The sequence below is a fragment of the Phyllostomus discolor genome, chromosome 2, assembly GCF_004126475.2.
Source record: "Phyllostomus discolor isolate MPI-MPIP mPhyDis1 chromosome 2, mPhyDis1.pri.v3, whole genome shotgun sequence".
NCBI lineage: Eukaryota > Metazoa > Chordata > Mammalia > Chiroptera > Phyllostomidae > Phyllostomus > Phyllostomus discolor.
Window position 1 is genome coordinate 140,134,917 of NC_040904.2, and position 25,719 is coordinate 140,160,635.

General features: G+C 36.2%; 1 protein-coding gene across 2 annotated transcripts in view; it reads right to left on the bottom strand.

Annotated features, from left to right (window-relative positions):
• ACSS3 (acyl-CoA synthetase short chain family member 3) overlaps nt 1-25,719 on the bottom strand; it is a 169,411-nt gene that overhangs the window by 81,903 nt on the left and 61,789 nt on the right. The window contains exons 3-7 of one of the 2 annotated variants that reach the window (XM_028532919.2): nt 24,087-24,275; nt 19,039-19,173; nt 14,980-15,120; nt 4,441-4,521; nt 4,265-4,360 (exon numbers count right to left, since the gene is read on the bottom strand). In XM_028532919.2, the coding sequence (XP_028388720.1) occupies nt 4,265-4,360; nt 4,441-4,521; nt 14,980-15,120; nt 19,039-19,173; nt 24,087-24,275 (642 nt within the window). The remainder of the gene's footprint in view (nt 1-4,264; nt 4,361-4,440; nt 4,522-14,979; nt 15,121-19,038; nt 19,174-24,086; nt 24,276-25,719) is intronic. The other variant, XM_036018634.1, reaches the window with a different exon arrangement.

Genomic DNA, 25,719 nt, shown 5'->3' on the forward strand with positions numbered 1-25,719 from the left:
CCAACTCCTTATATGGGTTCTACTGTAGCTACAGATTCCAGGGGTCCTCAGTATCACCTAACAGGGATGAAAGTCTCGGCTCCCTAGTCCACCTGCTCTGCCACAACCCCCTTGTGGGAAGAGGGGGTTATGGTGTCTCCTTACCACCTGACAATTGTGGAAATCTAATCTACCCACTTGACCTTTACTGTTGGGAGTGGGAGTAGGTCCACAGATTTTTTTGTGGTATTTGTCTGGAGGAGAATGATCTAAAAGTTATGTCTTGTTTAGGCTGCTTCCTTTCTACTCCTTTAGCTTAAAAGATAAATGGTTTTTAATATTTACTTTTGACTGCATTTGTTGGCATTTCTAGGTTGTCACCCTCTTCAATAACAAGTCCAAGATAAATAAGGAAAGAATAAAACCCAGGATCTCATTGCTGTAATTCTCATTGGCCCCCAAGGTCTCTAAAGCCAGTTTTCCTTCTTCTCTCCATGTTTTGGTCTTCTTGTATTTGTTTTAGACATAATGCCTGAGATATTTAGTTCTATTTGAGGAAGGAATAAGGAAATATATGTCATCACCATTTTCCTGGAAGCAGAACTCAACCCTCTAAAAGATTTTAAGCACAGAGTTCTATGTGGGTCTTTGCATTTTGGACAGATAACTGTACATGAGGTGAGCTAAGAAGCTGGAGTTAGGGTAGAAATGGTCTAGGAGGGAGTGACATTAAAGGTAGAGGCATTTGTTAGAAAGTGCTCTAAACCAATTATCTGATGATAATTGGGAACACACAAATCAGATCACATGCCCAAACATGGAATGAACACCAATTAACATAACATATTTGTGCATACCAGCTTAATATCAGCCTTGAATATATGTAGGGAGGAATGAAAAGAAACAGACCATTTTTGATAGGTATTAAAATATAGATTCAACAGCATGTAATGACCAATAGAGCATGATATATTAAGATAATAAAGTTAGAGTCGCTACCAGATTCTTATTTTGGAGGCTGGAGTGGATGCAGGTGACATTAACAAAACTACAGAATACATTAAAAAAAAACAGGTGTTGCAGGGAAGAGTGGAGGTGGTGAGTTCAGTGCATGTCAGTTCAGACCTTCTGAAGACATCTAACAACAAGTTGGTTCTCAGCAGCAAGGTCAGACACAGAAGTTAGGAGCCTTGGTTTCATTAGTAATACTCATATCCAACTGTATGAAGATTAACAAGGACATATAAGCAGAAGGAGAAAAGAAGACTAAGAACCAGATGCTAACTAAACCCCAATGTTTAGGACCAAAGTAAGAAAAAGCTAGACAGCAAAAGGAGGACAAGCTGTCAAAAAGTTAGAGAGAGTAGAGTTAAATTTGGTTCCACAAGCACTTATCAAGTGCTTAGTGTGTGCCATGCAGTGTGCTAAGCAACTAGTTTTTGAGGCCTTCACCCTCTATGAGATACAAACAGATAATTTCAGTACAATGTCAACTCGGTGGCTGACATATACTCAGAGGACAATGGAACCATGGAATTGGGCACCGAGGACAGCCAAAGACTGTGAGAGGAACCTTTTGAGAAATTATAATCTACAGAGTCTTCAAGGAGAGTAAGAATTAAACAAATAAGAAAAAACAGAGGGAAAGTCATGCAAGACAAAAGAAACAGCATGAACAATAGCAAAAGGACATGGAGCACAAAAGGACAGAAAATCACCTGCAAGACAGTCAGGTTGATGACACTGAGAGGAAAGAAAATCAGATCTAAGAGGACCTTTGACTTATGAAGTCACTTATGAAGTCACTGTTGGCTTTGCTACAGCAGCTTCTATGAAGTGAGGTGGACAGAAATTGGGCTACAGTGGAATGAAGAGTAAGTACCTGGATGGATATGTTTAGACAGTGTGGGTAGAGTGTTTTTCCAAGAAGCTTAGTGGAGAAGAAAATAAAGATGGGATAGCCAGAAGTGGGAAAAGATCTAAAAGGCTTGGATCTGTGATTGCAGAGAATTTAGTATGTTTACAGGTCATAGGAAAGAAATCAGAGTGCAGAGAAAAGGTTTACAAATGTAGCTCACTTCATTCATTCTTCCGCAAAACAAATACTTACCTACATGGTTCTTGAGCACATCACTCGAAGGTAAAGACACACAACAAGCCCCTTTCATTGTGTTAAAATCATGTTTTAAATAAACTTTAGGAATAATAAAAGGTCAATAGTAAATGCAAAAACATTGCATGCACTTCAGATCTAAAGGTAGCTTAATGCTTATAATATAATGACACCTTTGGCTGTCACATTTATGTTAGCAATACATTCATTATAAGCACTCAGTGTAGAAGTTTTTTGTTTTTGCTTTTGTTTTTTACTTCAAGGGGAATGATTATTTTAATAAACATTCTTTGCATGACTTCAATATGGAACAGATTTGTTGAGATTATTTTATGTTTTAATTATTACACACAATGTATATTAGTCTGCAAAGTACAATGGTAAGTACAAGAGATAGAGTACTGTGTGTGGAGTGGCTAATGGTGTCAAATTCTGACTTAATATCTCAAATTATTCAGAAACAGGAAACCAGCAGGTAAAAATGAAGGAACTCTAGTGCCTTCACACGGTGACTGGGAGAACTCCATGAAGATAGACAATAGTTCTTAATTTTTTTCAAAATCATTGTTGCAGGATTTTAACGTTGTAAAAAACTTTGACATCATCTAATACTATTACCCACCCACCATACATAAAATTTCCCTTCTTCACATCCCTCCTGATATCAAGAGACTAAATGAAAGAGAGCCTTTTCTTTGAAAGGCTGCCTATTCTACCACCAGACAGTTACATTTGTCTCTGGTTATTCCCCCAATATTGGTCTCTGTAACTGTGCATTACTACACTATTTCCTTTATATGTAACAATTACTTTTTTAAATTTTTTATTACATTTATTGGGGTGACATTGGTTAGCTGGATCATGTAGGTTTCAAGTGTACATTTCTATGATACATGATCTGTAGATTGCACTGTGTGCCCACCCCCTGAAGTCAAACCATCTTCTGTCACCATATACTAGGTCCCTTCCACCCCTTATCACTTCCCTACCCCCTTCCCTACCACACTGCTATCTGTGTCCACGAGTTTCAGTTTTATATCTCACCCATGAGTGAAATCATATGGTACTTAGCTTTTCCTGACTGACTTATTTCTTTTAGCACAACATTCTCAAAGTCTGCAATGATTTAAACATCAAAAGATATTGAACATATATGCACACAAAATATATTATCTTTCAGACTAACCATTCACAATTAATTCCTTGCTCATATGACTAGTCCCCTTCTTCCAGATGCTTTCTAACAAGTTCATTATTTTTCCTCCTCCCCATTAAACTAAACACAAATTTCCAAATGTGAAAGAATAAAATAAGATTATAACATTGTATATGTTTTTTTTTTAAAGCAATCCTAACCTACCAGCATCTTATGTTTGAGGTATGGACAATTACAATACACAGGGACTTAACCATGTAAAGGGCAACTAATTCACATTTCCCACACCTCATTTCTGCAATTATTTTTAACATAAAAATGAGATTAAATATTTCCATATTTTCCTATCTTGTGCTTTTTGTAACAAAAGTCCAATTTCATTTTCAGTATTGATTTAGTAAACTATTTTTTTGCCGTCCCTCTAAAATTTTGGCCTCTGACAACTCTGATAGGTCTATGTTTAAGTGTTCACACAAGGCATTGATAAAGTTCAACAGAATGAGTGCATGCATAAAACTTTCCAGTACACACACAGAAATCTCATTCCTGGGAGACTTTAATCAGCCTACAGTTCTTTTCCCTATACATATACCATCATCAGAAACCACCAAAAACATCTATCTAAACTCAACACAACATATATTTGGAAACTCATTAATTCTATAAGAACACAAAAAGGTGAATCCATGTTGCTTTATGATAACTATTTTCTTTATTAAGATTCTAAAATTAGTATCAATATAATATTTTCTAGAAATCTGTTAGGGATAGACATCAAACTTTTAGTGTATGTTTGTCAGAATATAAGTTTTATGGCATGTTCAACAAATTTAATTAGCTGGCTGTTATTTTCTATATATTTCTTTTCGTTTTGAAATCATATTTTTAACTGGAAAAAGATATTAAAATGTCCCTTGCTCCCATTCTAATTTTTCTATTCTTACTTGGAACTACTTCCCAAAATGTTTCATTTTAACAACTATTATTTATATGCTGTATTAATTTTATTTTATTACCTCATATAAAACTGTTGTGTTCCCATGAAGAAGAGGTCCATAACAGATATAGGAATGTCCAACAACCCAGCCTAAGTCAGAAGCTGCCCACCACACCTGGAAAATAACAGGATAATAAAATGCATATATCTTAATCAGAGAAATGTCATGTAAAGTAGATTTAAAACCATGATTACCTCTCCAGGTTTAAGTCCATATATAGAAGACATTGTCCAGTTCAGCATTACAGCGTATCCCCCAGTGGGTCTAACCACACCCTAAAGGAGAGGAAAGTAAAGCTAAAGTCATTAAACAATGTGTTAGAAGATTCTCTGTCTTCCAACTATGTACATAAAAAAGTTTCTGTTTAAAGTACTTTATATTTTGTAAGCTACACATTACTTTCATATAATTATATCAGAATCATTATTTCTTTGGCTCCTCCAGGAGTAAACACAGAGTAAGTTGTCCACATCGACCCACTTGCAGAACCCATTCACTGATTGTTCTTGACCTTCTGTAGAAAACTTATGATTTCACAGAATCACATGCAATAAAAATTTGTTCCAGTGGTAACAGAAATTAAGAACATTACATTTTCAGACATATTTTCAGAACAAAAATGAAAACACAAAATTAAGTACATAGAAGGGTCAAAGGTAGCTGTGTGCTAAAATACAGACTAACATAAGGTTGTCTATTCCTTAATGTTATTACATATTACTATGCTTAGAAGAAACAAAGTCATACTCTAACCAGAGCCTCATTACAATGCTGCACTGGGGGTTATGCTAGCACAGTATCTGAACTGAGCAATTCTGCAGTGATGAATTATGGAACCCTGAGGAATCAATCCTGATGAGTTGGATCTAAGGCTGACAGATTTGCCTTGTATTACATTTTGGGCAAAAGTGAGGACTGTTGCCCTGGGTGGGTAGCTCAGTTTGTTGGAGCATCATCCCGTACATCAAAATGTTGGGGGTTCGATTCCCAGTCAGGGCACATATGTAGGTTGAAGATTTGATTCGACCTCTGGTCAAGGTGTGTATGGGAGGCAACAGATTAATGTTTCTCACATTGATGTTTCAGTGTTTCTCTTTCTCTCTCTCTCCTGTCCTCGCTCTCTAAAATTAATAAACATATCCTTGGGTGAGGATTTTAAAAAAGTAGGAATTGTTATATCATATTACTACAGCTTCCATGAACCAATTTCTAGCAGCTATCTACAACATTGAACATATTCAACTTTAAAGCAAGATTCATACTTGAAAACTGGACAAAAAGTCATGATAAATAAGAACTGATGTTAAATGTAATAATTGATTTTCTTTATTGCTTCACTATAAACATTAATCATCATTGGCTCAAAAAGACTTGATGTGAATACTTAAAGGAGGAAGGTGAATTCTTGCTAAGAAATATTCAATATGTCATTCAAATGTACTTTGAAGCATTATTTTAATAGGGAAATTATAATTACCCTGTGCAGAAAATAATTATTTTACCTCAAAGGACAAACATGGCCCTATGAATAAATGTGCTACTAGTTGTACCTCTTTGGCATAGCTCTGCAACTGTAACATACACAAATCAGTGGAATAAAAAGTAAATTGACTTTCTGTTAGTTACTAAAATTTCTTCTCTCCTCAAGTACCACTAATAAAACATAGGTATCAAGCTGCAGAACACATTTTATCTACCAGCAGCAACACCTGGTCTCTTAGCAAATATCCCACATAGCTTTACCAGTATTTGACAGCTACTTTCTGGGTTGTATGACATAGTTAGCGTGCAGCTGGCTCTCTTGATCACTTTGGGAGTAGTAGAAATGAACCTGCTGCCAGTAAGTTTCACACAAGCATTTTTCCACGTAAATGGGGTGGCTTTTTCCTAGTACACTCTGTATTATCTTTCATGTACCTGGCTAATTCCTTTGTCTAGTTGAGGAGGTCTTTTCCTATGATTTAATACCTTGATGAATATGCTATTAATCAACTTGCAGACATTAGAAATTTTTTTCATTTGCTATCCATATATTATGATAGATATTATAGATATAGATATTATGATTAGTGATAATGTCAGTAACAATTTCACTCAAGATGTTTTAGAATTTTTCTCTCCACTGCCGGTCGCTGAATTTAGAGCTCATTTTTATCAATAATTCAAAATATTATTATAACAGGGTCAAGTGTTAGACGATGTGGTACAGAGTGTAAGGTAAATTAATAGAAAGTGATAGAGAGGAAATATAGGCTGGGGAGAACATAAGTAGCAATTCATTTGTAAAACTTAGAAGATAATTTAAAGGGTAGGTTACCAACTTTCTATTTACTTCTCCAGTGAAAAGGTATATAGAAATAAAGATACTCCATTAAAGTATATTTACCAATGCTGTTCTGTCTGTAAAGTGGTAGAACTTAAATTCATTTGGCCCTCAAAAACTGAGGTTTAAAAATGAGACTATGCATGGAAAAACAATTAAAATTATACAGGCTAAAATTTTAAATCTTACTAAAAAATTATTTCCTTAGTTTTAGCAATTATTGATTTTTTATTTTCCCCCTGCTAATACTACCCAAAAGGCAGAAATGTCAACACAATTAAGGATATCATCAAAAATTCTCATTAAAACAATTATTTTTAATATATTTTATTGATTATGCTATTACAGTTGTCCCATTATTTTCTCCCCTTTATTTCCCTTCCACCCTGTATCCCCCTTACCACCATCATTTCCCCACCTTAGTTCATGTCCATGGGTCATACATACAAGTTCTTTGGCTTCTCCATTTCCCATAGTATTCTTAACTTCCTCCTGTCTATTTTGTACCTACCATTTATACTTCTTATTCCCTGTAACTTTTTTTCTATTCTCCTCTCCTCCCCCTCCTCACTGATAACCCTCCATGTGATTTTCATTTCTGTTTATCTCTTCCTGTTCTAATTGTTTGCTTAGTTTCTTTTCTGGTTTTTTTTTTATGTCTGGTTGTGGAGAGCTGTAAGTTGGTTGTAACTTTACTGTTCATAGTTTTGATCTTCTATTTCTTAGATAAGTCCCCTTAACATTTCATACAATAAGGGCTTGGTGATGATGAACTCCTTTAACTTGACCTTATCTGGGAAGCACTTTATCTGCCCTTCCATTCTAAATGATAGTGTTGATGGATAGAGTAATCTTTATGTACGTCCTCGCCTTTCATGACTTGGAATACTTCTTTCCAGCCCTTTCTTGCCTGCAACACTTCTTTTGAGAAATCAGCTGAGAGTTTTAAGGGAACTCCTTTGTAGGGAACTGTCTCCTTTTCTCTTGCTGCTCTTAAGATTCTCTCCTTACCTTTAATCATGAGTAATGTAATTATGATGTACCTTGATGTATGTATCCTTGGGTCCAACTTCTTTGGGACTCTCTGAGCTTCCTGGACTTCCTGGAAATCTATTTCCTTTGCCATATTAGGGAAATTCTCCTTCATTATTTTTTTCAAATAAGTTTTCAATTCCTTGATCTTCCTCTTCTCCTTCTGGCACCCCTATGATTTGGATGTTGGAACATTTAAAGTTGTCCTGAAGGTTCCTAAGCCTCTCCTCATTTTTCTGAATTATTATTTCTTCATTCTATTCCAGTTGAATGTTTGTTTCTTCCTTCTGACCCAAATCGCTGATTTGAGTCTTAGTTTCTTTCCTCTAGTTTTTTACCATACTCAGCCATTTCTGTGAGCATCCTGATTACCAGTGTTTTGAACTCTACATCCAATAGGTTGGCTATCTCTTCATTGCTTAGTTCTATTTTTGGAGCTTTGTTCTTCCATTTGAGCCGTATTTCTTTCTGTTGGTGCCCCTCTTATATTGTAAGGGTTAGAGCCTTAGGTATTCGCCAGGGCAGGGAAAGCCACGTTGCTGCTTTGTGGTGCTGTATGTGCAGGAGAGGTCCAAAGGGAACAATAATGCTTGCTCAGTGCTAACCTGATTTCAGTCACTTCCCCCACTACCCACAAGCAAATTGGGCCCTTCTGGTGCTGATTCCAGGTGGGTGGTTTTGTGTACATTCTAGGACCCTATGGGTCTCTTCTGTGAGGCTAGGAGTTTCTCCTGCTGCCTCAACCTTCACAGGTTTTTTCAGTTAGAGATTTTGAGGCTTTATTTCCCTGCATGGAACCCTGGGTTCCACAGTCTGTCTCGCTCCCCAGTTGTTCCTTTCGGTTTATCCACACACAAATGCAGGACCACCCAGTCCACCAGCCACCAACTTGGTGAGGGTTCTCTCCACCCTGGCTGCCCATCTCCACCCCTACTACTCGTCTGGATTAATGTTTTTTTCTTTAACTCCTTGGTTGTTGGACTTCCAATACAGTTCAATTTTCTGGCAGTCCTGGTTAATTTTTGTTTTTAAATTTATTGTTGTCATCTTTATTTTGGTCGTGCAAGGAGGCAAAGTATTCACCTATGCCTCCACGTTGGCTGGAAGTTCATTGAAACCAATTAAAATGGAGCTAAAGATGAGAAAAACTCCATAATATCTGTTTTCATCAATCTTTGATATCCACTTATTTTTACTTTATTTAAAGAATGATTGTAAAAATTTCCATAGAGCATCATTTCACCATTCATTAATCTGGGCTCTAGATCTGAAATTTGGTATTGCCTTCAAAGTATTCAGAGGATAGTGATTAATTTTCTGAGTATTTGATCTGGTGCAGAAAAAAGAACTGCATCATTTCATATTCTCCATTAGATCTTTTACAAGAAGTTTGAAAGTAAAAAATTAATAGATTATGTTTTAAAAGGGCTTATTTATTATAACATTAATATTTATATGTGACTAAAAGTAAATCATTTTTTGTTTCTTGTTTATAATCCTATTTTCCAAGTAATGATAATTAAAATGCAAATGAGAAACCTTGTTCAGCCTCTGAAAACACATAAATCATGCTTTACAATATCATTATATTATAATTACACCAAATTAATCAGAAACTAAAAATGGTATCTTAAAATATATTTAAAACTTGATTATGAAGGAAAAATACTTATTCAATATCAATGCTTACTCTAAAACATAAGCATACTGCATTTTCATCTTTTGAATCTGTTATTTTTATATACTCACACTATATCTACCTTAAAAGTATAGACATTAGATGACCTTATAAATTCTCAGAAAAGCCCTGTAACCTGCCAATATACTGTTCTTGTTTTTGTGCCATCAGCCATTATATTTAAAGTCTTCTGGAGAGCTGGAAAGACATCCAGGTGGGAATAACACCCCATTCCAGAAATGAAAGCATATATAAAAGTGATCTACCTCAGAAATGAGAAAGGAGACAATGTGAAGGTAGTCTTAAAAAAAAAAAAAGAACAAGACCAACCATCTCTTTTTAACATATAAGGGTATTTTTAAAAGTTTTAATTTGTACAAATAAAATTAAAGGCTGATCATTAATTACCCAGGAATGGGACACAGAGTCATCACAGATGGCTCTTTACGACATCCAGCTTAATGAGCTGTCTTTAAAGACAAGGAAAGCCACCAACAGTCATAAATAGGGTCATTAAAGTGAAACAGAAAACAGCATTATCAAGTGTGATGTTCAGTTTTGGTCGCCATGACTTAAAATAAATACAGTTAGAACAATATGAACAAAATGGGTTGTAGCAAAAGAGGAAGTAAGACTGATGTGTGTGATGAGTTTGGAATTCTTTATCCTAAAAATGGTTTTTAAATTGATCTATGAAAATATGAAAGGCAAATCTCAAAATACTCAGGTAAGAGAAGTTTGGAGTATGTGACAAAACTATGCTTCTTAAACTGAGCTCCTCTGTCATCCAACTCTGTGATGAAGGCTTATCCAAGACATAATACATATTTATATACATGAGGTATATATTTATTCACATACATATATGTAAATATGTTTATCTGTCTCTGCTTTTGTGTGTTTATAAGTGTTTTTACTTATGTATATTTATATATTTGTATGTTTCATATGCATTTCAGGCTGACAAGTTGAGAAAAAAATTAAAGAAGAAAGAGGAAATAAATATTTTGCCTGAAGAAGAAAACATCCATCATTAAACAATGATTGAAGTCAGTGAGTTGAGAAGTCCGTGAGTTGGTTCTGATAACTTAAAAAGTCCAACACATAAACAATATCATAGTCTCACAATGGTGTGACAGAATGATTCCCTCTTCCTGGAATGTCCCCACCCCACCCCTTTTCTGACTTGGTTAGCTCCCATTTCATCACACAAACCCTTAACAACATTGTGAAAGTATTGTCTTTTCTGGACACTGTGCAGGATTCCATGGTAACTGTCTCTGTCCTCTCCCATGGCCCCCAGGACTGCCCATCTCCTCCAAGCACTGACAGCCCGACCTAGTGCTGGGTGTGTCTCTGCCACTTTGGTGCTGTGAGAACACCTTTGTCTCTTCAGCACTGTCAACATTTGCTGACAGGTTAAATGAGCAATTAACTGAATAAGCACATGTTTGAAAAATATTCTTTTTTAAAATACTCTTCTATGTTCAGGAGAAATCTTTGAAACTTGTAGAACTTAGTGAACCACATTAGTAGAAATGGAATAGTTCCATTTAGGATATTTTATCGAACACAAAATCTCTTGCTTCAAGCTCTGCTGCTGCCTCTGCAGATGATACTTTAGCAGCTGTATAAATTTTTATTGATCTGAACAACTGTGAGATAAGGGGCAAGGGTGTAGCAAGTCAAGCATTTTAATGGCAAAAATTGTAACACAGATGAAAAAATCATTGCTTTTTTTATTTGGCCTTCTTTTACCTTTTTTTCCTTAGGTAAGGAATACGACTGAGTCACCTAAGTGCAGGGATAAATGACATAAATTGTGTAAATGCACATCAGGACAAAGGCCTTATCTACACCTTCCTGTCTTTGCCTTCCTTTCAATCTTTTCCCTTTGGTTTCTTTTCTCCTGTTTTCCTTTGGCACTTAACTCTTTTTTTTCTTTTTCAAGAGTGGGCAGGTTTCACTATCTCTCCATATCAAGCAGGAAGAAGATAAACATGACCGTCACTAAATCTCCCCTTCCCAAAAGGACACTCCATCCAGGTGAGGGATTCTTCTATCACGAAGTGCTTTGAAGTATCTTGAATGCTGGCACCCAAACCAGCAGGGTAGAAGCCCACAACAAGACAACTGTGTGCTAAGCAGCTCGGCTGTGGTTGCTGGAATATTTGCAGCAGCTAACAGATTAGCCTGTCATCCAGCAACCTGACAAATCCAGGGCTGGCAGATGCAGAGATGTAAATATGCTCTAAATATGTCTGCAAATTCTAACCAAAGAAAAGATTGCCTTATGTGTCTTATATGTGCCTATGAAAAATGAGTATTTTTAAGCATTATACTTTTATGGACTAACATTTTTCTTCATGAAGTTTAAAGACTGAGAAAACAACCTACTTGATGATATAAAATTTATATTTAAATGCTTCATAAATGAACACATACTCATCATTCCTATACTTCTCTTCTGGAAATCACAATACTAAATTTTCAGATCCCATTAATCCTGATTATACTTACCAAAACTGAAGCGAGGATCTTATGAATAAATTGGATACTGGGAGCTAACTGGAGAAGTGAGAGATCATTTAACAAATACTCTGAGGATTTTCCATGGCCCAGTTTTAAGGTTAGTGACACAGTGAAGTCAAAGATATATGAAACATATTCTAAAACCTCATAGAACATGTAATGTTAAGAAGGCAGTAAATAAAAACTAGTATGTAGAAGGTATGATAAAGCGTCACACAGGTTTGTTGGCAAGATATCATTTTGAGGCAATTAAAATTCTAAAGTCCACTATAGGGATGAGAGCAGTATTTCTGAGGGATCTTGAGAGACAATGATTCTCTCTTGCCAGTCTACATGTCCTACTCTGCAAAAGCTACCTGCTCCCATAATGTAAACCCCAGACCCCACACTGATGACCCACAGGGCTCCATCTGCAAGCCCAGGGGTGCTTCTTGGACCCAGATCTTCACCTCCAACCACTGACTAGGCATCACCCTGTTAATGTTCCCCAGACACATCATACTCAACATGTTCAAAAACTCTCCATTTCCCCAGCCCTAACCCTTTCTCCTGTGTTTCTATTCCAGTAAATATTCAGATATTCTACCGTGTTCTCAGGTTCAAAGTCTTAGACTCCTCCCTTGCCTTGCTTTTATCCTCAGACCGAATTTGATTCCTCTCTATTAAGTTTGCTGTCCTAAGTCCTAAACTAACCAAACAACCTGAAATATTCTTGCCTCCATTGTTTAAATGTGTTTATATTTCCTATAAAGTGTTGCAAGTGTTACCTTCCTTCATATTTTTTCTCTTGCTTAAAAAGTATTAGTGCCCTCCAACCCCTACATACAGAATACTGACCAAAACTTCTTACTTAAATTGTAAGTTTGGCTCTTGTCCATATATCTAGCCATTTCTTCTCTTGCACCATATTAGCCATCCTGGAAGCTCCCCAACACACTTGCACCCGTGCTATGCTGACCCTCTCTGCCTGGGACGCCCTCCTCCCTGTGATGTCCCGCTCCAAAGAAGTTCTACGCATCCTTCCAGTGTCACCTCATCAAGAGCTTTTCTTGTAGTGCTGCACCCTCACTCCTCGCATCACTCTGCCTCCTGACCCTGCTTTACTTTTCTTCATAAAACACCACATATTGCATAATTCTTTTATTTGTTTAGTGCCTGAGTTCCAGCTATAGAGAAAAACTTCTAAAAATAGAGCCAGACACATATTTGTGTGCTCAATAACATTTGATGAGTTCATTGAATTTAATCCTTCAGATACTGTTGAATCGCCTCTTTTCCTTAAGAGAAAACAGCTTTGCCCTCTTAGAGAAAGGTCACAGACTATTTTGCATTATCTGTCTGGGTGTGGGTGTGTGTCAACCCGACCAGACTGAAGAGATTGTGTTCTGCTCTCTTTTAGCAGAATGAACACTCAAGGAATGGATATTGAGCTAAATTCAATGTGACTCCAAACAAAGCCTTCTCCAATCTATTGAAATAGGTTATCTTCAGTATAGTACAATAGGACAAAATGAGAATAAGTAAAACTGCAAATGATCTTCATTCTGAGCATTTAGGAATCTAGAAGAGAAACTCTTGACCGAGAGAAAACCTGGAATAGCTAGGGTATTTCCTCATTTGGAATCACCACCTTTTTAGATTTAATGCTCTCTATACTATTTTTTCTTTCTACTACACTGACTGGATCAGTTTTGGGTTTCTGACAAGCCGTTTTGACCCTCCTGCAGAGATCCCCCTCCAGGCCACAGTGAACTATAGAGTGATTAAAAATCGTGAGATGGTACAAATGCTTTTATAAGGTTCCTTCAGGCTTTTAAGGAGCTAAAATGACTTTTTTTTTTCCTTTGGTTTTCCTTTGGTTACACTATGTTTTCAGGGCCAAGGTTTTCCTTTCATGTGGATACTTTTATATTAGATCAAAACTTGCTTTTATTTTATAGCCAAGTGTTTGGATGGACTCTATGTGACTGGTGTATGATGCAAAATTGCGAAAAGTGGAGGGTAAGATTTATGTGGAGCAGATCACTGGGATGGCTTTAACACACCTTAAGAGTTTTCAGTATAACCAATATTTATTTTTCAGATGGCCAAAGTTGTTGTTTAATAAAATCATGAGGCTTTGATTCTACAATGACACAAATAGCCTTATGTACAGGCATTTATTTATTTATTTGTTTACGCAGTCAACAGAAATGTATGAGCACCAACCATACTCACGGCACAGTAGTCGCAGCGGTAGACTAAAACATCATAAAACATGGTCTCGCTCCTCACAAGATTATGTTCCCCTGACAAATGTTTTTTTTCCAAAGTCAGTGAGTGTCATGTGGAACACCTTAATGTTCCTTTTTAAAAAATTATTAACTGATTATGTCTTCAGAACTCTGATGCTATAGATATCTAATATTAATAAAGAGGTCACTACCCTCAAGGATGTATGATTGTGACAGTCCCTTCCCCTACTAAAATTCTGTGATTTGATGAATATTGAGCATTCAAATAAAGATGCATAGGAAGACAATATTGCAAATCTTTATGGAATTATATGAAGAAATAGTATTATTTGGATATACCAGACAAAAATGGAATTTGTTTGTTATCCGACACCTCCATAAATATTGATGCCTTTAACTTTGTTTGTGAAAACATATTTCATGGTAAGCAGATTTTGAGATCCTGAGTGTCTTCAGTGCTGCAGATCAGAGAGCTCAATACTCAGGGTAAATTGCTCATTGTTCAAACTGTCTAGACCAATTCTCAAACTTGCATTTATAACAAAGAATTGAATTACTCTAGATCAAAAATCAATCCATCCCATAGTGTATGAAAGTTAGGCCTCAATATTAAAAATATTTCACTTAAGATATATTTTTATAAAATTTTATTAAATGAACTGATATTTGGACAAATATCTATTAATTTTAATACTTAAGCAATTGCATATTGCTGATATATGTGAAGATTTTGAAAGAAATTGGGGCAAAGCCCTTGTCCTTAAATGTAATTAATATTTCTCTATATTTAAACACAACACTTCTTTAAGATATAAAGTACCTAAGTCTCTACCTGAAAGTATAGTCTACAAGCATTGTCAGTCAGTAACCAAACACTTTCAGTGCAAAAGAAATCTGCCACTGTGTGCTTATCCCTGAGAGAGTGAATGAATACCTTCGGCAAACCTGTCGTTCCAGATGTGTACAGAATATACAGTGGGTGTTCTGAAAGAACAGGAACACAGTCATGTGACTGTGCTTTTGCCATCTCTTCATCCCAATCAAGGTCACGACCTGGAGCCAAAGGAACTGTCTCCTAGAGAGCAAAAATAGAGGAATATGCACTGAACAAAGGAGATTAAATTCAAAGAACAATGTTAGGCTGAGTATCAGTCTTAAAATGTAGGCTATCTTTATAGCACTAAATATCAGATTTATAAATATCTCAGATAAATGTTCATAAAAAAGTCTGACAGTTTGATGTTGGCTTCAACTGAACTGAGAAAAGAACATGTTTTATTCAAATCTAGGGCTCTCTTTAAGAAACCCAATGTGATACAGCCATGTTTTCATCAGCCATCAGAGCTTACCTAATAGTGGTTCAGGTCTTCATAAATGTACATGCACTATTAACTTTATAAACTAATTTCTACTTTTTGTAACCAATTTCTTTTACTTTGGGATGATCATCTTTACAATCAAATGTCAACTAACCCATTAAAATTTCTCTTTATACAGGGGCCTTTTAGGAGTAATATGGTGGCCATCTTTCCAAATAAAAGAATATTAAGTCATTTTCAGGGGTGAAGGAGAAATCTACCTTTGTTTTTTTCAAGAAGAAAAATCAATTTTGTAATTAATGAGAGTATGTGACATATCTAAAATGCTATGCAAGTTTTCCTCAAACTAGGTCATTTATTAAGATAGTAGAAATGTTTGCTCTCTTCTTGTTCCTGGAACCAAGATCTGTATTGCAAAAGTGATGATAATAGAGTCATGAGTTGGACAGGTACACTTTAAAAGAAGGTAGACAGACCTCTTTACAACTTGCTAGTGAAACAGGTCAGATAAGTGAAGAGTAAGTAAGCAGCTTATGGAAAAATTGCTCTAATGGAGAGATACATGTGTTTAAGTAGAGTTGAGACTCAGTACATGTCTAGTTATTTTCTTCAATGATAACTAAGCTCAAGAGGACACATCAGAAAGCTTAGAGTTGGTGAACTTGTTAGTATAGGCACAAGGCAAGATTACACACTCCTCAGTGAATGTTAGTATGATCCACCACCTAGAGACTATAGGTAACCATTCATTCATCAAGGTGAAGCTAAGTCCAGAGACTCTGAGAGATTTAAACACCAGATCATTTCTCTTTCAATATTGGTCAGTGTTATGAAAAATTGTCATATTTTAAGTGCATACATTTACAAATTATCACTTCAATATAACATCACAAACACAATACCTATATGAATATACATATTAATAGATAACAGTCTGAATTTACTTTCATAAAGGTAAAGTTTCAGGCACCTCCAGCCTCACTTTGGTAAGCCCTAGATATGACACTGAGATAAATGAAAATAGTTACTGTGACCAAATTGTGTATTTCCACTTATTTTTTTATGCTTTAGACAGACATAACTAATTTCAAAGTGTCAAGGCTTTGGCATCTGTATTACAGACCTACAAAAAATCATCATACTACACAATTAAAAATGTCAATTGAGTCACCACAAAAATAATTATAGATCAAAGGAAATGAAGACTTGAATGAATGGTTGTCCTTTAGGCTAAGAAATACAGCCATGTATAAAGAAGATTTGATGAAAGGAAGAAAGGGAAAAATTCAACATTAGCTTTTACATATATACACTTATTTCTATAGATAAGTCTTCCCTGGTTGTTATTCTTAAAAAGCAGTAATTGGGACAGCACTGGAGTTGGCTGCTGTGCTATTCCTTTGATTCATCATTGCCTTCCTGAGATTTCGGAGTATCTGCCAGGTTTTTACTGGCAAAAATGCAAATCTGATTCATGAAAGACTTCACTAACCTTCTATTTGTTTTTCCCTGAAGTAAAAAAAAAAAAAAAAAAAAGAGCCAGTCCAATGGACTTAATTACTGCCTGAACAGCAGTACTAATATGAAGAACAAGTGACATCCAAAGCCCTCATCTAAAATAAAGATAAGTCAAAATAGAAGGAAGGCTCTTAAGAAAAAGGTAGAGGGAGAGAAAGTGAGCCACTTTTATATGGGAAGGGGAGAGGGAGAGTGGATCTCTACCTATTAAGAGGAAAGAGAAGAGATTTGCATTAGAAAAAATCTGAATAGGAAACATTCATATCCATAGCCAATGTGCTATAAAGTGGAAGAAATATGTTGGTTAAAAGGCCTTTAGCTGGAGTTCAAATCTTGACTCCACCACTTACTAGTCATGACTTTGGGTTATGATTTCTCCATGACTCAATTTCTTTATCCGCAATATGGGGCCAGTAATACCATCTACTTTATGGGTTTAAGAGAATTAAATAAGAAGTATTTGAAAGTACTTAGCATTGGGCCTGGCATAAGTTCTTTATAAATTCTACATGAATTCATACATGTGTGAATAGCACACACATATCCACAAAAACTCTTTTGTGTGTGTGCGTTCTTACTCTCCTATAACCTTCTGTCCCCAAAGCCTTCCTTACTGCTGACTTCGCATTCCTGAATTTAATAGCAACAAACCTTTTTAAAAATATGCTTGAGGTCATCTGAAATAAACTTAAAATTCTTCTTCAAGACAGGAAGAGTATTAAAATCAGTAAGTGCAGCAGTTCGTGAACCACAGTCTACTAAAACTTTACATGGGAATTTAATGTGGTAATGAGAATTGCTAGGTGGTAATCAAAATGACATAGTTTTAATGCTCTCTATTCTTTTATCTTGTCATTTAAGCATTTTCTGCAGATAAGCTCTCAAGAGTTCCACAAAATTATACATGATTATTTCCACTCATATAATTTTTCTTCTGTAAAAAATTTTAACCAGCAAGAAATCCAAGTTGGTCCCACTATAAAAATACCTGGATACTTGCTTGAATGCAGAAAGAAGGTGACCATTAGGTCCAATTTACTAGGAAATGCAATTGCAAAATATCTCTGTTGATTGTAGCATGCTGCTTCTTCCTTCATGGATCACAAAATACTGTCTCTATTTAGAATATTCAAATTTTGCTTTCCTGAATGTAGTTTTTATTTCTGAACTAAATATCTTTACTGAAGTTTTTAAAAGATATTTTACGTTCAAATTAATGACACTTGTCCACAAGATAGGACCGCTTAGGGATTAAGCAGGCTATCAAAGTTCATGCATTCAGATCATGACCCTGACACTTATTAGCTGGGCAAGTTTTTTTGTTGTTGTTGTTCATTAGATTAATGCTATCTATCACCTAGAACACAGAGTTATCTGGAAGACTTTTTTTTTATTGTTGTTCAAGTACAGTTGTCTCCATTTCCCCATCACCATTTTCCCCCTCCACACCCACCCCCAACTCCCACCCTTGATCCTACCCTGCTTTGGGCCATGGGGCTTTTATACATGTTCCTTGATGACCCTTCCCTGTTTAAAATGATTCACTAGTAGAATGTATTAAAAACCATATAGTTGGTAGTCAGTAAGTGTTTGCTAGTACTATTATTATTGTTACAATTTAAATTAATAAATGATATCATAATAGATTATACAGAGAATTAATTCATTGATATTATGGCTATTTTTTCAATCTTTTTTTTATTACTCCTCGCCTGAGGATATACTTACAGGTGAGAGAGAGAGAGAGAGAGAGAGAGAGAGAGAGAGAGAGAGAGAGAGAGAGAGAGAAAGAGAGAGAGGGAGAGAGAGAGAGAAATATGGATGTGAGAAAGCAACATTGATCGGTGTGGTCCTCAACAGGCACCCCCACCAGGACCATACCAACACCCTAGGTGTGCGTCCTGATCAGGAAGTGAAGTTCCAACCAACTGAGCCACCCAGCCAAGGCTGTGTGTTGGTCTTTTTATTTTAAACTAGTTTTTTTGTAAAGAGAGAAAATATCATTCATATCTAACGCCTCTTTCTTGCCCAAAATAGTGACATTCAGGAAGTATATTTAACAGTTCATAAATCAAGGGTTTATGTTAAATGGTCAAAACCAGAGTCATCCTTAGCACATCACTATAAGCAAAAACCAAATTCAATATTCAGATTACCATATTTGGACGATTATAAATGAGAACTTTATCTGGTTTGTGTTGTCCTATTCTCAGTGCTTCTTCTAGAAGTGGTATGTATTCTACTTTCCTTCCAGGTTCAATGCCAAATGATGCTGTAACAACCACCTTGGGCTACAATAAAAAAAAAGAGAAAGCTTAACAATCCTAATTAAAGTAATCATAGTATTTCAGATGCTGGCAAGCACTTTAACACTTCTAAAAAAATGTCTGAATAATTCTGTTCTCTATTGAATAAATGACCTGAAAACCAATAAGCCCTTTTTAAGTGTAATAACACAAATCTCACTTACCTATTCAAAATTACACATCAACATGCTTTTGGCTAATAGGTATGAGCGGCCAAAAAATACTTTCCAAACAGTTCATTAAGCCAGCAGTTTTGCTATGAACCAGTGGAATGCAAGCGAGGGACCCCTCACTTGCAGAGGTCCTGGAAGAGCTGGCTGCTGTGGAGGTTGGAGCATTTCCCTAGGTGTGGGTGGGGGCAGGCTGGTTGCTCTCAGGAAGCATTTTTAAGGGGTTTTTTTTAGGTAAACATTTCTACTTAAATGCCTAGAGACCACAGAAAGGTACCCAAATTTCTGATAATTCCTTTATGATTCTCTTTTTCATTCTAAATATATATTCATTTTCAGCAAATATTTGCAATTCTGCTTTATTTTTCTGAAAAGGGCACCCAAATGATTTAGGTTCAGCCCCACAAAGCCTGAACCTGCCTCTGTCATTAAGACACACTTGGCACTTTTCTTTAATAGACAACTTGCTAGCGATTCAAGATGTACACAGATGTAGCCAAAAGACATCCCGGAAAGGGGCCAAAGAAGTTAGGGTTAATCTCCTTTCCTCGGTATATTCTGGACAAGCCTCAGATGTCTGACCATAGTCAGTGTTCCTTCATCCCTACCACTGCACCGAAAGCTCTCCAATGCCAAACCTGGATGCCATTCACCTCTGTGTCTCTTAGGCATGGTATAATGGTTGCCAGATCACAAGCTCTCAATAAGTATTTGAGCTAAACCAAAATTTTCATTGATTTGCAGAAACAAATATGTCATTATTCTTTCAAGTACACTATTTGTTCACCAAGAAATCCAAAGCAAAGCAAACATGCTAAATTATTCAGGAGAGAAATAATCAATCTGAGATAGTGCATCTATTCCTGAATTCTGATTTCTGGTTACAATACATTTCACCTAGGGAAGGTTCATTTTACACCAAATATATGCATATATAGTACTTCCTGCTTTCTGAATATCATTTAATATTCATGGAGCTGAAGCTGAGTGCAGTTACAAAGCCTGCCCATGTTACGAGTGGCAGAATGAGAGAAAGGCCCATTGTGTCTGATTATAGAAACTTTCTCTTTCTGCTCCATCAAGCTGCCATTGAAAAGGAAAAAAAGAAAGAAAAAAAAGTAGACTTATTTCTTTTTGTTATATTTTTAAAGGTCACACATTTGAATATAATTCACATTTTAATATCTGTAATACTTATAAAAATAACTGAGTAGCATTCCATAAGACTAGAATTCTGAATAAGTAAAAGGTACATATCAAATTAAAAACATAGAATATATCAAAACTTGAATAATTTAATAAAGTCAAAATTAGACTCTTCCTTTACAAAAATAATTCCTTTTCACATTTCTATTAGTCTTTTATTGGAGGTTTTGAGGCAGGATAGGAAGAAGCTAGGAAAGTGCCTCAGCGAGCAGAATGGGGAAACTGACACAAATACCTGAACAAACTGGCCGAGCAATTTACAGCCAGTTAATGAACCTCGAAGTCATACACATTCCAGACCATACTGGGGCAGAGCTGCCTCAGTCCCAGTCCTTCTTTGGTGACATTCTTTGAATGTGAAACTAACCAGAAAATGACCTATACGCTCATTTTGATGCATCAGCATAATGAAGAATACACCTGAAAAACTGATAAGTATTCTATTGAGATTCCCTCCTAAGACCTCCCCTAAAATTCCCACCTTTAGAAAACAGATAAAAACCCTTAGGATAAAGGATCCCATGTGTGTTTTCTCTTAAGCATGGCCACCACTTCTTTCTTCAGGTGTGTATCTTTGCTTTTTTTTTTTCCCTACTCTCTAAGGGTGCTCCTGAGACTGGCATCCAGGGGCGTGGCAGGCAGTAGCAGCTTGTCCAGAGTTAACCCAGCTCCAAGGGCCTTTCTTTTGCCTCTGTAATTTCCCTGAGATCATGCAGCCCAGCTGGCTCACTTGCTCTGCCTCTGTGACTTTCTTTCTAAAAGGCCAAGGCAACTCTCTGAGCAGGCTGCTCAAATCTTCTCTTTAAGTACAAGGAGGGACCCAAAAAAACCTTGGAATTTATTTATAAAAAATTGTATATTTATTATTACACATTTAAATTCAATTCACCTCCAAAGTATTCTCTATTTGATGCAATACTCCTACTGAGACATTTTTTTCCACCACTCAGAACAGTTTATGAACTTGTCCATTTTGATGTCTTTTAGAGCTTCTGTCATTTTTTGTTTCACCTCTTCCACAGGGGCAAAACATTTCCCTTGGAGGACTTTTTTTCATGCAGGGAAAAAAACAAAACAAAATAAAATATCACTCAGGGTGAGATCAGGTGACTAGAAACTATGAATAGGGCACTGAGGTCATGCTGTTTTTGGCCAAAAACTGCTGAAAATTCAACATGGTGTGGGCAGGTGTGCACATAACACCCATCATGAAATGGGCAAATGCACTGAGTCTTCAACAAAATTCACTAAAGCCAAACACAGACTCTCACAACAATGCCAGCTAGTACTCTCATACAGATAGATTTCTAGATCACTCACTTAGAGTGTTCTAGAAAGGGATTTGTCTTCCAGAAGACAATTCAGGTGTTTTTTTAGGTTCCCACCTTGTATACTTTGGCTTTGCATGCTAAATAAACTTCCTCTTGCACTAGAGTTGTTGGCTCTGAATTCTTTCTTTGCCAAACTCAGGAACCAAGAGCTGACATTGCTAGTAACAGTTGTACTTGGTCTTGACTTGTTACAATTTATTCTTCCTATTTTCTGCTAAAATAAAATGTTTTCTTCAACTATTTATTTGAAAATCATGACACCAAAATCATCCCTGATTTCAGCTATTAATTGTATCCAAACATCTCTGGTATATATATCTCTATTTCCATCATGGTTAATGGTCTTGCCCATAAGATAATGTGCTTACTGTCCAAGCTCCTTAAAAAGTGTGTGTGTGTGTGTGTGTGTGTGTTATCGATGAAAACTCCTCCACTAGTACAACATAAATTTTATACTTATTTTTTAGATATCTTAATTTCCCCACATCATATAAAATTTTATGAAAAGGAAATAATACATCTCATACCTTTACCCAAATGGTGTTTTGATTTCTGGAGGTAAAAAAAACGGGAGACTATAACTTCCTCAGAGAGGTTTCCAACTGCCCACCGTGTCATGGGTCAATGACTGGCTGATATTTCCCCCAAGATTTCCCTTCACATGTCCTAACTCAACATGTTTAAAAAGGGAGGGAGAAAAAATAGAGCCCAAGCAGTTAGTCTACAAACCAGCTCCTACTTGTAGTTCCAGTTAGTGATCCATGCCAAATGAAATCAGATATGCGAACATTATGTTATGCCTAGAGCTCAAGGGACCCTCAATATATATTGGCTCCCTTTGTTGTTGAGAATGTCTTGTGTTGGGCTTACAAAATCCTAAAAGTCAATCTTCTCTTGGTCTTATAAACAACCTTCCTTCCTTCATCTCCCTACTACTATTACTCTCCTGCACATCACCCATTGCTTCACAAACAGACCACCTACTAAAGGTTCTTATTCCAGCATCTAGCTTCTGCCCCACTGACATCATATTGAAAGATTTGCCTCCTCTTAACATTGCTTAAAACATGAAACTCATCTGCTCAAAAACTAACTGGCCAAAGTCCACAGGACCCAGTTCAGACTAAACTGACTTTGCAAGCTCATCTTCTGTACCTCTTCAGCCACATCAGTCTATTCACTGGCCTGCAAATGAATTTTACCCATTCCTACCTCTAATACAGACTTAAGATTGGTTTTCTTCTCCTTTTGGGTCTAATGACATCATTCTTTTCAACTAGATGAATCTTAGCCAAGATCTAACTTAAACCTCACATCCTTTGGAAAGTTTTATTTGGCCACTCAACTAAAATAAATCTCTCCTTTCTCTAAATCAGTGGTGTGCAAACTGGCTGAGAGCTACACCCTGCCCACAGCATGTTTCTGTGTGGTTCTACAGCAACACTGCCACGACCTTAGTTTAGGTGGCTTCTAAGGCTGCTTTTGTGTTACAGCAGCACAGCTGAGTAGCTGAAACAGTAACCATGTTACCCACAATGCCTAAAGTATTTATTACCTGTTAATATACAGAAAAAAGTTGCTGATCCTTGCTCTAACTTCATAGAATAATAGTAGCTAACCTTTTTTTTCAATGGGCCCTCCATGCCAGGCACTGTGTTAAGTGTTTTAAATTCCACATCTCAACGATGTTTCATTACAGCCATATCAAGGCTGTTATTTTAGCACCCCATTTAAACGTAACCCCACTCCCCACTGACACCCTCTCTTAATCTCTGCTCTCTCCCACCATTCCTGGAAGTATACAGACTATAAAACTAGCTATGTGCCCCAACCATCTAATCAGCATCATTTACTATCCTGTTCCAAGGGTGGGAGCAGGCACATAGTGGAAGCTTAAAAATATATGTTGAATAAATAAATTTGTTATTAGTTATTTTACTTGTCTTATACATCTAATATATAGTAAACTAACTTATATTTTATATTCCTCACAGCACCAAGAAAAATGTCATTCACAAAGGACTTGAAAATAAATTTTTGGTTAATAGATATATGCCAAAGAAAAAGTAAGCATTCAGTATCCTGTTTGAAAGGAGGGTCTAATGAGTACAGATCACTCCTTGATGGCTTATCTGCAGATGTGGCCACAGTACATAGAGCTACCTCTTGATTTCTCCAAATAAAGCCTTACCTTTGCATGATCAATGCGGCTACTTAGTTCTTTGGATGCAAATCCCCCAAATATGAGACTGTGGATGGCTCCTATCCTTGCGCACGCCAGCATGGTATATATTGCCTGTGGGATCATGGGCATGTAGATGACCACAGTGTCACCTTTCTTGACACCATGCTTGACCAAAACACCAGCCAGTTTAGAGACCTGTAACAAAATCATCAGATCAGCAAAATGTTTTCCATGCTATTCCACAAAAGGTTAAGTCAGTAATGCGAGAAGATGATCATTTGCTTGGTAGCAAATTAAAGAAGCTTGAGTAACATACATTTGATGACGATGGTGGTGGTGATGATAAGGTTTGGATAGTGACAATAATAACAGACATCTGTACTTCAACAATTGACTACAAACCAATTTACTGTTATTATACCTTTTAAACTTCATGGCTAAAATTTGCTGAATTACCTATTTAACAACATATTTACTGAGCAACTATTGCATGTCATATGTTGTGTTTAGAGCTGGGAATATAACACTGAAAAACAGACATGTCCCTGTGGAGCTTTTATTCTAAAGGGTGACTCTGACACATGAACAGAAAAATAAAATGATTATAGATTTAGATAAATGTTGGGTTAATTGTTGAGCAGGTATGTATTATGAAAGAAAACATGTTATACACTTATGAGATAAAAAACCAGATTCTATGATTATTATTATCACCCTATTTTAAAGATATGGTAACTGAGACGCAGAGATAATAAACAGCTAACCAGAGGTGAGAGAGCTAGAAACTGGTGTGGCCAAGATATCATCACAATTCTTTTGGCTTTGTGTTCTTTGCCCTTTCTACTGCCATAAGCCAATATTTTTTTCTTTGTAGTTTTTTATACATATTATTATATCTATACAAAATCACCACCCTCTTTTTACTTTTAACATATTTGAGAGATCAAACATACAAATGTCTTTATTCTCTTAGTGTGTTTTTTCAACTGCTAGTAATAAAGACAAAATAGATCATAAGCCCACACATGATATAATTTATTGCAAGAAACCTTTCCATGGACAATTATAACAAGCTGTGGGAACTATGCCCAGACCTAAGTGAATAAGAACTTCAACCTTCATTCATTTTGGTGTGGCTCAGTTGGTTGGGCATCATCCTGAAAAATGAAAAGTCAGCAGTTCAATTCCTGGTCAGGGCACATGTGTGAGTTGCATGTTCAGTCCCAGGTTGGAGGTGTGTGAGAGGCAACTGATCAATGTTTCTCTCTCATATCAAAGTTTCCATCCCTTTCTTTCTCCCTCCCTTCTCCTCTTTCTAAAAATAAATAAATAAAATCTTTAAAAAATACATGTAGAAAGACATAGAGTACCTGTATATGCCAGACACTGTTTTCTGAAATGCCAATAAGCAAAATAAGACAAAGGCCTCTATCCTAAGAGTGCTTATGTTTTAGCAGAAGAAATACTTATAATAAACATAATAAGTACATAATGCATCATGATTATGGTAATTAGTGCTATTGAGCACAGCAAAACAGAGGAGACTGGAAAAATAGGGAATATAATTCTCAATGGGACAAATAGGGTAGCCGTCACTAAGAAAGTGATGTTTTAGCAAAGACATGTAGCAGTTTAAGAA